Genomic DNA, 13,154 nt, shown 5'->3' on the forward strand with positions numbered 1-13,154 from the left:
AAAAAGCATTAAAATAATAGAATCCCCAGAGTCAGTAGATAATAAAATATTATTTAAAACTCCTTAAAGATTCTGTTCTGTGAAATGCTTTGAAACCAGACTGGAACACTTCATGCTGAATACTAAATCTCTGAAATAAAAAGGGTTTAAAGATTAGGCGATGGTGGGCGTTTTGTTTGAACATGTAAATGTGGTGTTTGGAAATTGTTCCTAGTTTTGTCGGGTAAGGGGTGACAAGTTGAAATGTTGGCTTACATCTGGAATCGTGTGACTGAAATGATGTGTTAGCTAATCAGAAGCTTTAAGAACTCAGAAATTTAAATTATAAAGTATAGTGGTGTGAAAAGTGCCTCCTTCCTGATTTCCTATATTTTTGTATGATTGTGTCACTTAAATGTTTCAGATAATCAAACAAATGTAAATATTAGGCAAAGATAACACAAGTCAACACAAAATGCAGTTTATAAATGAAGCTGATTTTATCAAGTAGAAAAAAACAAACCTACATGACCCTGTGTGAACAGTGATTGCACCCCTCCCCTCCTTTTATAACTTAGGAGTATAATGTTTGGAAAGGAAAGTTCAGTTTCTCTAGCCACAGCTCGGCCTGATTCCAGCTGTTCACAACCAAGAAATCAGTTAAATAGGACCTGCCAAACAAAGTGGATCCTCAAAGTCCAGACATCACGCTGCGATCCACATTCAGGAACAAATGAAAAACAAAGGAATTGAGATCTCTGTCTGGAAAAAGTTATAAATACTGTTGACCATAATATCCTATTAGAGCGATTAGAACATGCTGTAGGTATTACAGGTATTGCACTGCAGTGGTTTGTATCATATCTATCTAATAGACTCCAATTTGTGCATGTAAATGGAGAGTCCTCTTCACACACTGAGGTTAATTATGGAGTTCCACAGGGTTCAGTGCTAGGACCAATTCTGTTTACATTATACATGCTTCCCCTAGGCAGCATCATTAGAAGACATAGCATACATTTTCACTGCTATGCAGATGACACCCAGCTCTATCTGTCCATGAAGCCAGATAAAAAACACCAATTAGTTAAACTGCAGGAATGTCTTAAAGACATAAAGACCTGGATGGCCACTAACTTTCTGCTTCTTAACTCAGATAAAACTGAGGTCATTGTACTCGGCGCTGAAAAGCTTAGAAATATGGTATCTAACCAGATTCTTACTCTGGATGGCATTACCTTGGCCTCCAGTAACACTGTGAGGAACCTTGGAGTCATTTTTGACCAGGATATGTCCTTCAACGCACATATTAAACAAATATGTAAGACTGCGTTCTTCCATTTGTGCAACATCTCTAAAATTAGAAATATCCTGTCTCAGAGTGATGCTGAAAAACTAGTTCATGCATTTATTACTTCCAGGCTGGACGACTGCAATTCATTATTATCAGGATGTCCAAAAAACTCACTGAAAAGCCTTCAGTTAATCATGAATGGGCTTTTGGGAGTGTGTACAAGTTTTTTATAAAACGTCTCGAATGACTTTTGTAATCCCTTCTTTATACACAACAGTTCCACATCTGGGTCCTTCTTAATTTTGTGTACTCCATCTGCTCTTCTGCTAGCTTTGGGCTAGCTTCATAATGTTTTTGTTTTGCAAAGACAAATGTCTTCTCGATTTCCTGTGTATGCAACAAATTTATTTCATTTAGTGTTTTCTTAGTCTCATTAAAGATCTTAGGGCATTGTTTCTTTTCATGTTGTATTTCTAATCCTGTCGATTTTTTGTCAAGATGCATTCTGCTTAGTTGTTTTTCTTTCTTGGTATGTGTGCGCCATGATATGATTTCTTTCCTTGAATTACTGCTTAAAGACACACAATCGATGGCTCAGCCTCTCCCGTATCCTTAATCTCCAAAAATCATTTTAATTCCTCCCTCATCAGAACCATAAACTGAGGGTTGTTTAAGGCGCCGTATTAAGTCTCCAGAGTGGAGACGGTTTCCTGGATCGTCTCTTATATGTATTGTACAAAAACAGGAGTGTGATTGGACAGGTCACAGGTTAATCTGTGGCGATCCCTCTGAAGCATGACCTTGTGTTGACCAGGTCCCAACAGGGGTACATCCCCCCTCCTCGCTGAGGGAGCGCCTCAATAAATGTTTCTCAATGTCTCACTAACATGTTTCTGTCTGACGTCTCGACTCAGAGTTATAAAACATGATTATTATGAAGAGAAAAGGAAGAAACCACGTTAATTACTCTCCATAACCATGAGAAGAATATAGCCACTCTTACCCAAATATCAGATTTGTAAAACAATCCGAGATCTTCAGGTGTCACTATCTCTCCTGAACACCTGAAGCGGATGCCACTCCGGCGTGACGAGGCCCCTCTCTCGGTGTCTGCGTGCCGTGTGCCAAGCGGACAGCAACTGGATCACTTCTTGTTCTGGGGTGCTGTAGGTTTTAGCACAGTGACAGGCAGTCACCACATCTCTTGTTGCTTCGCCTTGTATAGGCGAGTGCCGTTGTCAGAAAAAACCTGCGGGATCGGGGGTTTGAAACTTGATGCGGTTCTCTCAAAGTATCTTTGCCTCCCTGTATTCGTTGCGTCTTCTGAGGACCACAGTAGGACAGTCGTGGTCCACGAAACTCTTCATAAAACACCTCCTCCTTCTGCCATGCTCTATGAAGAACCTCATGTTTTTCATACGATGGCTCCCAAACATCACGACAATGAAACTTCTGTTATCTTTGTCTAATATTTAAGTGTGTTTGATGATCTGAAACTTTTAAGTGTGACAAACATACAAAAAAGAGGAGATCAGGAAGAGGGCAAACACTGCTTCACACCAGATTTTGCAGGTTAACTGAATTTTTGGTGTCGTGACTTCCCACAGAAACCTACCAGATCATGCGACAGACCAAAGCACACGAAGGCAGCGTGTTCACCCTGTGCACTCTACAGGGCGGAGGCCTGCTCAGTGGAGGAGGGAAGGACCGTAAAATAATCCGCTGGAGCGCTGATTTGGCACCTGAAAGAGAGTGTGAGGTGAACTACAGCTGTGTGTGTGTGTGTGTGTGTGTGTGTCTGTGTCACAGCTGGTGGAGAGACTCATTAATGGCATTTGTCCAGATTCCAGAAAAGTTCGGGGCGGTCCGCACTATCGCAGCCATGGACGAAGAGGAACTGTTAGTTGGTACGACTCGAAATGCCATCCTCAGAGGAACCTTCTCAGACGGCTTTGTGGCCATAGTGCAGGTGAGCTAACGACCTCACAGGCATCAGTGTTGTCAGGTCTGTAGAGGCTTGCTGAGAATTTTAGTACCAACAGATAAAACATGTGCATTTTATATTTTTGTCTGATATATGATTTATAGACAGCTTAAACATTTAATATAAGCATCTTCCAATTCTTTCACAGACTGGATGTATTTGCTACTATCACCTGATGCACAGTTAAGGAATCGGAATAGTTAAATGACGTCATTAGAGGTTTGTCCTGCAGAGCAGCCTGTCTGCCGCACGTGTAACACAGCAGCAGACATACGACACATAGATTGGTCAGGGGTTGGGTCACATGTAATCTCACTTTAGTATCATTTTATTCTGAAAAGTGACCTTGGTTACTAGTTGGTTAGTTTTAACCAAGGAGCTGCGGTGTCTAACATCAAACTGATATTGTTTGATGTCTTTTTACTTCAGCTTTGCTTGGATGAAAGCACAGATGACTCTTCTTCTTCTTTGTTTGTATTCTCAGCAGTGCTGATGAGCATCAGTTACTGACTGACTGGGCTGAATTGTTGTGAAAAGCTGGTTAACTGAAAACTGCTGCAGCTCTGTAATGATGTCACAGACACCACTTCACTGCAGCAAATGCAGTTTTATGACAGTCCCTGAGCTGAAGTGGCTGTTGGCCCAGGCCTTTGCTGCTGCTTTCCACGTGAAGGGTGAAGTGGAGAGACGAGCGCCTTCTGGGTTATTGAATTGGCTTATTTTGGGGAATTGGCCACAATTGCCCATAACGCTAGCAGCTGGTGCTCTTCTACCTCTCTGGCTCTTGATGTCAGGCTCCTGGGACCTCGTGGTTCATCTACTTCTACCTGCATTTAACCAGCCCTCACCTCTCTCCATAGCCAGGGCATGTATGACAGCTGATCAATGTTGAAGCTAACCCAACATCTGTTACTGCTTCTGCTTCACCTCACACGTGTCGAGCATTCAGATGACGGAAGTTTTACAATTTTAAACACACTGAAAAAATTAAAGACATGTCTGTGTCCTTTCAGAAGATATATGTGTATATATGTACAAGCATTAATGTGTGTGTGCACGTTCAGCTATTGTCGTGTATATGAGAAGCTGTGCATCAGATATCAGGTCTGTACCTAAAAACTGCTCTCAGAGGTCAGACATTTAAATGTTTTAGGGCATTTATATTTATTTATTTATTAATATAGTGCGTCAAATCACAACAACAGTTACCTCAAGGCACTTTATATTGTACGGTGGGGCAAAGACCCTTCAATGCTGAGAAACAGTTTTAAGATAGATTCTAACATAGTACAATACAATACAATTTTATTTATATAGCACATTTAAAAACCTGAAGGCACACCAAAGTGCTTCACAGTAATATGGAGAGTCAACATGAGTCAATAACAGGGTACAAATCGGGCACTTGCACAGACAGGATAGAGGCACTAACAGACCAGGAGAGTTAGATAAATACAAAATATGCTAAGAAGACAAAAACAGCAGTAAAATTAATAAAAAATAATAAATTTAATAAAAGATTTAAAAGGGTATTAACTGGTCAGGAAGGCCAAGTCAAATAGATATGCTTTTAATCTTGATTTAAAGGACTGCACCAGGCTGGTCTCGAGGAATATGGCTGTCGAACACCATGACTTCAGTTTTTTTTTCTCATTTAAAACGAGAGAATTTTCTGACAGCCAATCTTTAACTTCTCTCAGGCAATCGTACAGGGAGTTCAATGATGCTGACAAATCATCAGTCAGTTGACAATAGATTTGAGTCATCAGCGTAAAAGTGATAAGAAATATTGTATTTTTCAAATATGGAGCCCACGGGTAGCATATACAAAGAGAATAATAAAGGGCCCAATAGAGTTTCACTCTACTCCGCTTTATAGGATTATAGCACCATATTTACTTGGTATTTATCAAAACTCTGAAGAACTAAACTCATGTAATTTGATCAATAATGGAATTTTAAAATTACTCTCAAATATGCTGTTAAACTGCAACACCTGTACACTTATTGCTTTCATTTGTATTCCTTTGTGTGTCTGTGTGCGTGTTTCACAGGGCCATGTAGATGAGATGTGGGGACTGGCTACTCACCCCTCCCAGAACATCTTCCTCACCTGTGGCCATGACAGGCAGGTGTGTTTGTGGAACACCGAGGAGCACAAGCTGGACTGGTGTATCACCCTCGAGGTGAGATTCCTGAATTCCAACCTTCATTCTTTGAGTGCTTTGTTCATTTATACTCGAGATCTTTTACAGGGAAGTTTACTCCATAATTCTGAATTGAATTATTTCCTGTGTCTCTGGCAGGAGTACGGCCTGTGTGCTGGTTTTTGCCCCAATGGATCGGTGGTTTCAGTCGGCCTCAGTACAGGACGGTAAATCAAAGCAGCAGCAGTTATATATCTGATGTCACCACAATGGATTTCAAATCAAAACAGTGAAGATGTGATTGAAATGCAGACTTCCGGCTTTCATTTAGGGGGTTTGACAGAAGTGTTACTGCCGTTTGTTGCTCTTCATTAAATAAAAAGCCTGTTTTGTTGGGTTACATCAGGTGACTTGACTGTTGAAGAATCCAGTTTCTTTGTTTTTAACTCTAAGATCTGTCACCATCTTACAATGCTGTGATTGCAGCCATTCCCCATTCAACTCTCTGTGAATGGGACTCATGGCCACTGATCAACGGTCATGACAATTGACCTCCCAGTCCATTGTTCATTCAGTGGTGCTGGTTTCAGTCATTGTGCAAATGTCCTGTTTATAAGATTGGAAACCTGCAGTCAGCTGAGACTGAAGAAGTCACCTGGATGAGAGACGAAACGTTTCTCCCACTGAAAACATCCAGATGAACAGAATCAACCGTTTGGGATTTACTCACCTGGATGATACTCTTCTTTTTTTATTCTGTCACAACTTTATTTGTGCGGTTTGAGCGATCGTGGCTCAAGAGTTGGGAGTTCACCTTGTAATCATAAGGTTGCCGGTTCGAGCCCCGGCTTGGACAGTCTCGGTCGTTGTGTCCTTGGGCAAGACACTTCACCTGTTGCCTACTGGTGGTGGTCAGAGGGCCCGGTGGCGCCAGTGTCCGGCAGCCTCGCCTCTGTCAGTGCGCCCCAGGGTGGCTGTGGCTACAATGTAGCTGCCATCAATAGTGTGTGAATGGGTGGATGACTGGTTGTGTAAAGTGCTTTGGGGTCCTTGGGGACTAGTAAAGCAGCCATTTACCATTTATTTTGGATTCATCTGTCCAAACAGTTTTGTTCCAGAGCTGTGTCGACTCTTTTAGATGTTGTCTGGGAAAATCTACTCTGGTCTTGGTGTTCTTAGGTTCAACCAGTGGGTTGCACCTTGTTGTAAACTCTCTGTATTTCAGATTCGCCTTGTAACCGGAAGGTTGCCGGTTCGAGCCCCGGCTCGGACAGTCTCGGTCGTTGTGTCCTTGGACCTTCTGGCCAACACCAGTAGGCGGTAGGTCCTGGTGGTGCGATATGGCAGCCTCGCTTCTGTCAGTCTGCCCCAAGGCAGCTGTGGCTACAACTGTAGCTGTCTCCACCTCCTCCAATTGGTGTGTAAAGCGCTTTGGGGTCCCTAGGGGGGACTAGTAAGCGCTATACAAATACAGGCCATTTACCATTTGTGTTTTTGGGCCTGACCCTGAGAGTGCCTCTACCAAAGTTTAAGTCTTGGATCCAACTCCACATCTTTATCCATTTAATTTGAAATAATGGGGAACAAGCTCACCTGGCAGTTTGCAATTCAGTCACATCTTGATTGATTCATGTAATATCCAATGATTGGTCTACAGAGGCAAAATGACCAAAGAACAAAAGTAAGGAGAGAAGCTTGGTGTCTTTGTGTTTGGTACAGGGCAGAAGTCGTTGGTAGCCTCTATTAACATAAAGAGTTCCACCACCTGTATTGATTATGACTGTGAAAGCAAGGCGTATACTGGCAAATGATGACCATAAAGCATGCTAAAAGTTTTGTGAAGCTGCACAGTTGTTGATTGTCACTACCAAAGCAGCTGGTATAAAACTGGGTGGTAGCTGTTTTGCATACTGTTGATCATGACACATGGGAGTGAGGGGAGGCTGCACACATGGCTGAACCCAGTTGCTGAAAACAAATGAGCATCTGATCATTTTAGTTGACTGGATCTGTCTTTGTTATCAAGAAAAACATTTTAAAAAAAGAAAACATTTTTCCAATTCTGGATACCAAACTGGACTTGTTTATCACCAATACTGCGGTCGATCTAAAACACATCTTCGACAGAGAAAAGCAGTTTGAGACAACAGAGGAGAGATCAGTGTTTTATATTTCATAAACCATAAACTTGATTTCCTCGTTATGCTTCATGACAATCCAACGACTCCCCTCAAAGCACCGTCAAACAAGAAGCCCGGTCTTCATTGGCTCTACAGCAGGACAGCTGGACTGTGACCCATCAACCACTCTGTGGCTCTTTAATGTGGTGCCCAGTGTGTGGAGTGATTGTACAGTTTTCCTAATTCTTCATTACAAATATTTATTAGAATACAGTCCCGATCAAAAGTTTAAACCACTTGAAAAATGGCAAAAAATCATATTTTGCATGTTTGGATCTTAACAAGGTTCCACGTAGAGCTTCAACATGCAACAAGAAGAAACGAGAGTGAGACAAAACATTTTGCTGAGCGTGCAGTTTACTGAAAACAACGCTTAAAGTGAGACCAGCTGTTTTACAGCTGATCAAAGGTTTAGGACCACGTGCCTTTAAAAGGCCAAATCTGTGCAGAAGTGTGGATTCATTCTCATTTTCTGTCACACTGTCAGGATGTTCTGATGGCAAAGGCAAAAAAACTTTCGTGTTTTGAACGTAGTCGGGTTGTTGAACTGCATAAGCAGAGCGCCATCACTGCTGAGGTCGGACACAGATAGTTGGAATTTCTTAAATGATCCTGAGGGTTATGGAAGAAAAAAGTCAAATGGAAGACCCCAAGAAATGTCACCAGCACTGAGCCGGAGGATCCAGTTGGCTGTCCATCAAAACACTGGACGATCCTCCACCCAAATTAAGGGCGTTACTGGTGCCGACTGCAGCCCCGTAACCATCAGACGCCACAGCGACTGTTTGGACTTTGCAAGAGAGCGCCAAACGTGGGACATTGAAAGGTGGAAGAATTCTCTGATGAGAACAAAAATGTAACCTCGATGGTCCTGATGGTTTCCAACGTTACCAGCATGACAAGCAGATCCTGACTGAGATGTTATTTACGCGCCACAGTGGAGGGGGCGCCATAATGGTCTGAGGTGCTTTTTCCTTCAGTGGAACAACGGAGCTTCAGGAGGTGCAGGGGCGTCAAACAGCTGCTGGCTCTGTCCAGATGTTGCAGAGAGCGTCCTCATTACTGAGTGGGGTGGTAACGACTGGGTGTTTGAACAGGACAGCGCTACAGTACACAACGCCATGAAGGACAAGGGACCTCTTCCAGGAGAATAACCTCACTCTTTTGGACCGTCCTGCATGTCCTCTGATCTAAGTCCAGTTGAGAACCTTTGGGGATGGATAGTAAGGGAAGTTTACAAAAATGGACGACAGTCCCACACAGTAGATCGCTTTGTGCGGCTGTCTTCACCACTCGGAGAAACGTTCCCATTCACCTCATGGAAACACTTACATTAAGCATGCGCAACGAATTTTTGAAATGATCAACATTAACGGTGGAGCGACTCATTACTGAGTTCACGTTTGGAACTTTGTGTTTTGGGGGGTTTACAGGTATTTTTGGAGGTGTGGTCTTTAACTAAACTGTAAAACAGCCTGTTTCAGTTTAATGTTGTTTTTAATAAACTACATGCTCACCAAAATGTGTTGTCTCACTCCCATTTCTTCTTGTTGCATGTTGAAGCTCGACTTGGGAACTTGTTAAGATCCAACCGTGCAAAATATGTTTGTTTGTTTTTAACCCTTTTTCAAGTGATCTTAAACCTTTGATCGGGACTGCATCAGTATGGATACACTTCTTTATTAGTCATATGACAAACCCGCAGAAATATAAAGGGACAAACAACACATAACGAAACGAAACGTTTGCTACAAACTAAAAAAGGTTGGGAAGCACTGATCTGTGGCTTCCCGTACAGCAAAAGAAGAAGAAAAGATGGAGAATTTAGCCGTGAGCATTCCAGTCTGTTCTTTTCTCTGACTCTCCACCTATCTCCTCCTCCACCCCCTGTAACACTGACAGGTGGATGGTCCTTGACCTGCTGACCAGGGAGGTCGTTTCTGAATCCACTGACGGGAATGAGCAGCTGTCTGTCATGAGATATTCACCAGGTCAGTCAGTAACTCCTTGTCCTATATTAACTGTAGATGTGACAGATTAGGGTGGTGTTCACATCCAACCATGTGGACCTTCTTCACACAAAAAACATGCAGCAAACTTTGAGTTAAAGCTTAAAACTATTGTTCGCAGATAAAAGATTTTTTTCTTTTGGTTTTGTTTTTAAATTTTCGCTCTTCGAAGCCAAATAAATCATAGTCATAAAAAATTCCCAATCATAGTTCATGAGTTATTTCAGCATTGATTTTGTTATTTGCCACAGTAGACACAGAGACAGGAAACAGATAAAGAGAGGGTGGGATGTACCAGAGTTTCACAGTGGGGATCCTCTTTGACTCTGTGAGTCTTGTTTTTCAGATGGCAGCTTCCTAGCTGTAGGATCACATGACAACTTCATCTACATCTACAGTGTGACAGAGAGCGGCAGGCGTTACACCCGCTTTGGAAAATGTAACGTGAGTTAAACTTTAAACTATTTCCATTATTTCAATTGGGTTTTTTTCTTCTTGGTTAACAGCGCAGCACATCTCCATCCAATATGAGCCCGCTCTGGTGCTGTGTTTTCCTTCTTGTCAATAAATCTTGTGTACAGATTTCCATTGTTGTCCACATATTATTACACATCACACTGGTCCGTAGAATGACCGTTACCTTTGTTAACAAATGTAGTTTGTTTGAACTCTCACGCATTAATCTGCTGCTGAGGGTTGGTGCAGTGATGTACGTCTCCAGTCAGAACAGCTAACTTCCTGTTAGCTAACCTACACATGAATGTGATCCCGTTCAGGTTCTTTTATTGATGCCCTCGGCTAGTTTTGTTGTGCAGTTAAATGAGCAGGCAACCATTTTAACAGACACTGGAAAATATTCCCAGAGAAAAGAGCGAGTGCTCACTAAAACTACAAGTTCAAGCCCTCAGATTAAAAATACTCCACGGACAAAAAAGCTAAAAACACTCTAATAAATACTCAGATTCACATTACAAATAAATAAATGGAACAGATATAATGTGCAGACTTTGTTGTCACTTATTCAGATGACTAATAGCTACTGAGACTGTAATCCTTCATTCAGAGGAGTATAAAGTGTGATGTCTAAGATGAAGCTGGTCATTCTCTGTCTGCTACACAGCTTCACAGAATGTTTGGGCGATGGTGATGAGGAAGCGTAGCCCTAAGAAGCATCCAGGACACTACAAACCTGTCCATGTCTCTAATGGTTTTTCCCCACTCGGCCATACACCCACCGAGAAACAGAGTCTGGTTATCGGCGATTCATTTATAAGACATGTGAAGCTAAAAGCACCAGCCTCTGTAGTGAAACTGCTGGCTGAAAGGGCAAATCCCATAAAATGTCGGCAGTAAAGGTCCCCGGTTACATCAGTCAGAGGTCACTAACATTAATGTTAAATGGGTGTGTAACTTTGCCAAAGCAATGTCGGACTCTGTAGTTTTCTCTGGTCCCCTCCCCAATCGGACCACGAGTGACGTGTTTAGCCACATGTTCTCCTTAAATTAGTGGCTGTCCAAAAAACGACGTGGGCTTTATAGATAATTGGGAAGCTTTCTAGGAAAACCTGGTCTTGTTAGGAGAGACGACGTCCATCCCACTTTGGATGGAGCAGCTCTCATTTCTAGAAATCTGGACAAATTTATTAAACCCCCCAAAATGTGACTATCCAGAGTTGGGACCAGGAAGCAGAGTCGCAGTCTTACACGCCTCTTGTAATTGTTTGTATCATATCTATCTAATAGACTCCAGTTTGTGCATGTAAATGGAGAGTCCTCTTCACACACTGAGGTTAATTATGGAGTTCCACAGGGTTCAGTGCTAGGACCAATTCTGTTTACATTATACATGCTTCCTTTAGGCAGCAGCATTAGAAGACATAGCATACATTTTCACTGCTATGCAGATGACACCCAGCTCTATCTGTCCATGAAGCCAGATAACACACACCAATTAGTTAAACTGCAGGAATGTCTTAGAGGCCATGCAGGTCTTTGTCTTTAACTTTCTGCTTGTAAATTCAGATCACACGGAGGTTATTGTACTCGGCCCTGAAAATCTTAGCAGTATGCTAACATCTGTTAAAAATAGTTCATGTATTTGTTACTTTTAGGCTGGACTATTGTAATTTGTTATTGTTATTATTATACTCATGCTAGCCATTACAAAGAATGCCGTTTAAATGCACTTGAACATTAACTTCACTTTTAATGACCTGGAAATCTTTCATATGCAATGTGTGGTATGGAGCTTGCAAACACGGAGATTAATTATTATGGAGTTTTCTGATGGTGAAGAAAATGCACAATAAAAGCTTGCTTTCTTTAGCTAATGTGAGTGACACTCTGTCTGCTTATCTGTTGGATCAGGGCCACTCCAGCTTCATCACTCACCTGGACTGGTCCAAAGATGGGAAGTACATCATGTCAAATTCAGGCGACTATGAGATCCTTTACTGTAAGTGAACATCCAGCACTGTGCTTTTAGTGCTGTTATAGGAATGCCATGCAGTACGTTCTTTAGCTTAGTGACTCTGTGTTTTAACAGGGGACATAGCAGCAGGATGTAAGCTGCTTAGGAACCGCTTTGAGAGCAAAGACAGAGAATGGGCCTCTTATACCTGTGTGCTAGGCTTCCATGTGATGGGTGAGAAACTCCAAAATGCTGTTATCGTCCTTTAGTATTGCATTAACTTCATGGGGTTCTTTTATCCAGTCAGACTGATGAGTGTGGTACTGTGGTGTTCAGGTGTGTGGCTGGAAGGCTCTGACGGCACAGACATCAACGCGCTGTGTCGCTCTCACAACGAGAAGATGGTGGCTGTGGCTGATGATTTCTGTAAGGTTCATCTGTTCCAGTACCCCTGTCCTAAACTCAAGGTAACTGTTTTCTTATTTAAATAAGAATCAAATGATAAAAGTCAGCCAGTTTTAAGAGTTAGAAACAGCTGAACAGTTTGTCAAAGTCAGTCCAGCTCAAGCAGATCAGATAACCCAGGTTAACGGTTTTGAACAGAGTTGTATTCTTTCATTAAAGCAGACGCCACACGGGTTGATTTAATAAGCTGCTCGGTTTTCAAGAGCAGGTCTCATCTTCTAAGAGCCCGCTGTGTTTGTAGTGCTGTCACTAGAGTTGTGGGACATTCAGATTCAGCATTAACAGTAGGAACCTTGTAGAAAGGTGTTTATCCTACTCTGGAAAGACAATTGGGGGGAGGAGGAACCTACTCTGCTCTGATCCAAAGTGGACCTGCTTCTTCAATTCAATTTTATTTATATAGCGCCAAATCACAACAAAAGTCGCCTCAAGGCGCTTCATAGATACAGAGAAAAACCCAACAATCATATGACCCCCTATGAGCAAGCACTTTGGCGACAGTGGGAAAGAAAAACTCCCTTTTAACAGGAAGAAACCTCCGGCAGAACCAGGCTCAGGGAGGGGCGGGGCCATCTGCTGTGATTGGTTGGGGTGAGAGAAGGAAGACAGGATAAAGACATGCTGTGAAAGAGAGACAGAGATTAATAACAGATACGATTCAATACAGAGAGGTCTGTTAATACATA

The 13,154-nt window shown here is 42.2% G+C and overlaps 1 protein-coding gene across 2 annotated transcripts in view; it reads left to right on the forward strand.

The window, feature by feature from the left end:
- The window catches only part of eml3 (EMAP like 3), a 45,983-nt gene that overhangs the window by 31,288 nt on the left and 1,541 nt on the right, over positions 1-13,154 (forward strand). For both annotated transcript variants that reach the window (XM_085145726.1, XM_085145734.1), the window contains 9 exons: positions 2,881-3,032; positions 3,117-3,242; positions 5,312-5,443; positions 5,564-5,631; positions 9,487-9,575; positions 9,940-10,037; positions 11,961-12,048; positions 12,139-12,237; positions 12,340-12,470. In XM_085145726.1, coding sequence (XP_085001852.1) covers positions 2,881-3,032; positions 3,117-3,242; positions 5,312-5,443; positions 5,564-5,631; positions 9,487-9,575; positions 9,940-10,037; positions 11,961-12,048; positions 12,139-12,237; positions 12,340-12,470 — 983 coding nt within the window. The remainder of the gene's footprint in view (positions 1-2,880; positions 3,033-3,116; positions 3,243-5,311; positions 5,444-5,563; positions 5,632-9,486; positions 9,576-9,939; positions 10,038-11,960; positions 12,049-12,138; positions 12,238-12,339; positions 12,471-13,154) is intronic.

Source organism: Neolamprologus multifasciatus, chromosome 3, assembly GCF_963576455.1.
Source record: "Neolamprologus multifasciatus chromosome 3, fNeoMul1.2, whole genome shotgun sequence".
Taxonomy (NCBI): Eukaryota; Metazoa; Chordata; class Actinopteri; order Cichliformes; family Cichlidae; genus Neolamprologus; species Neolamprologus multifasciatus.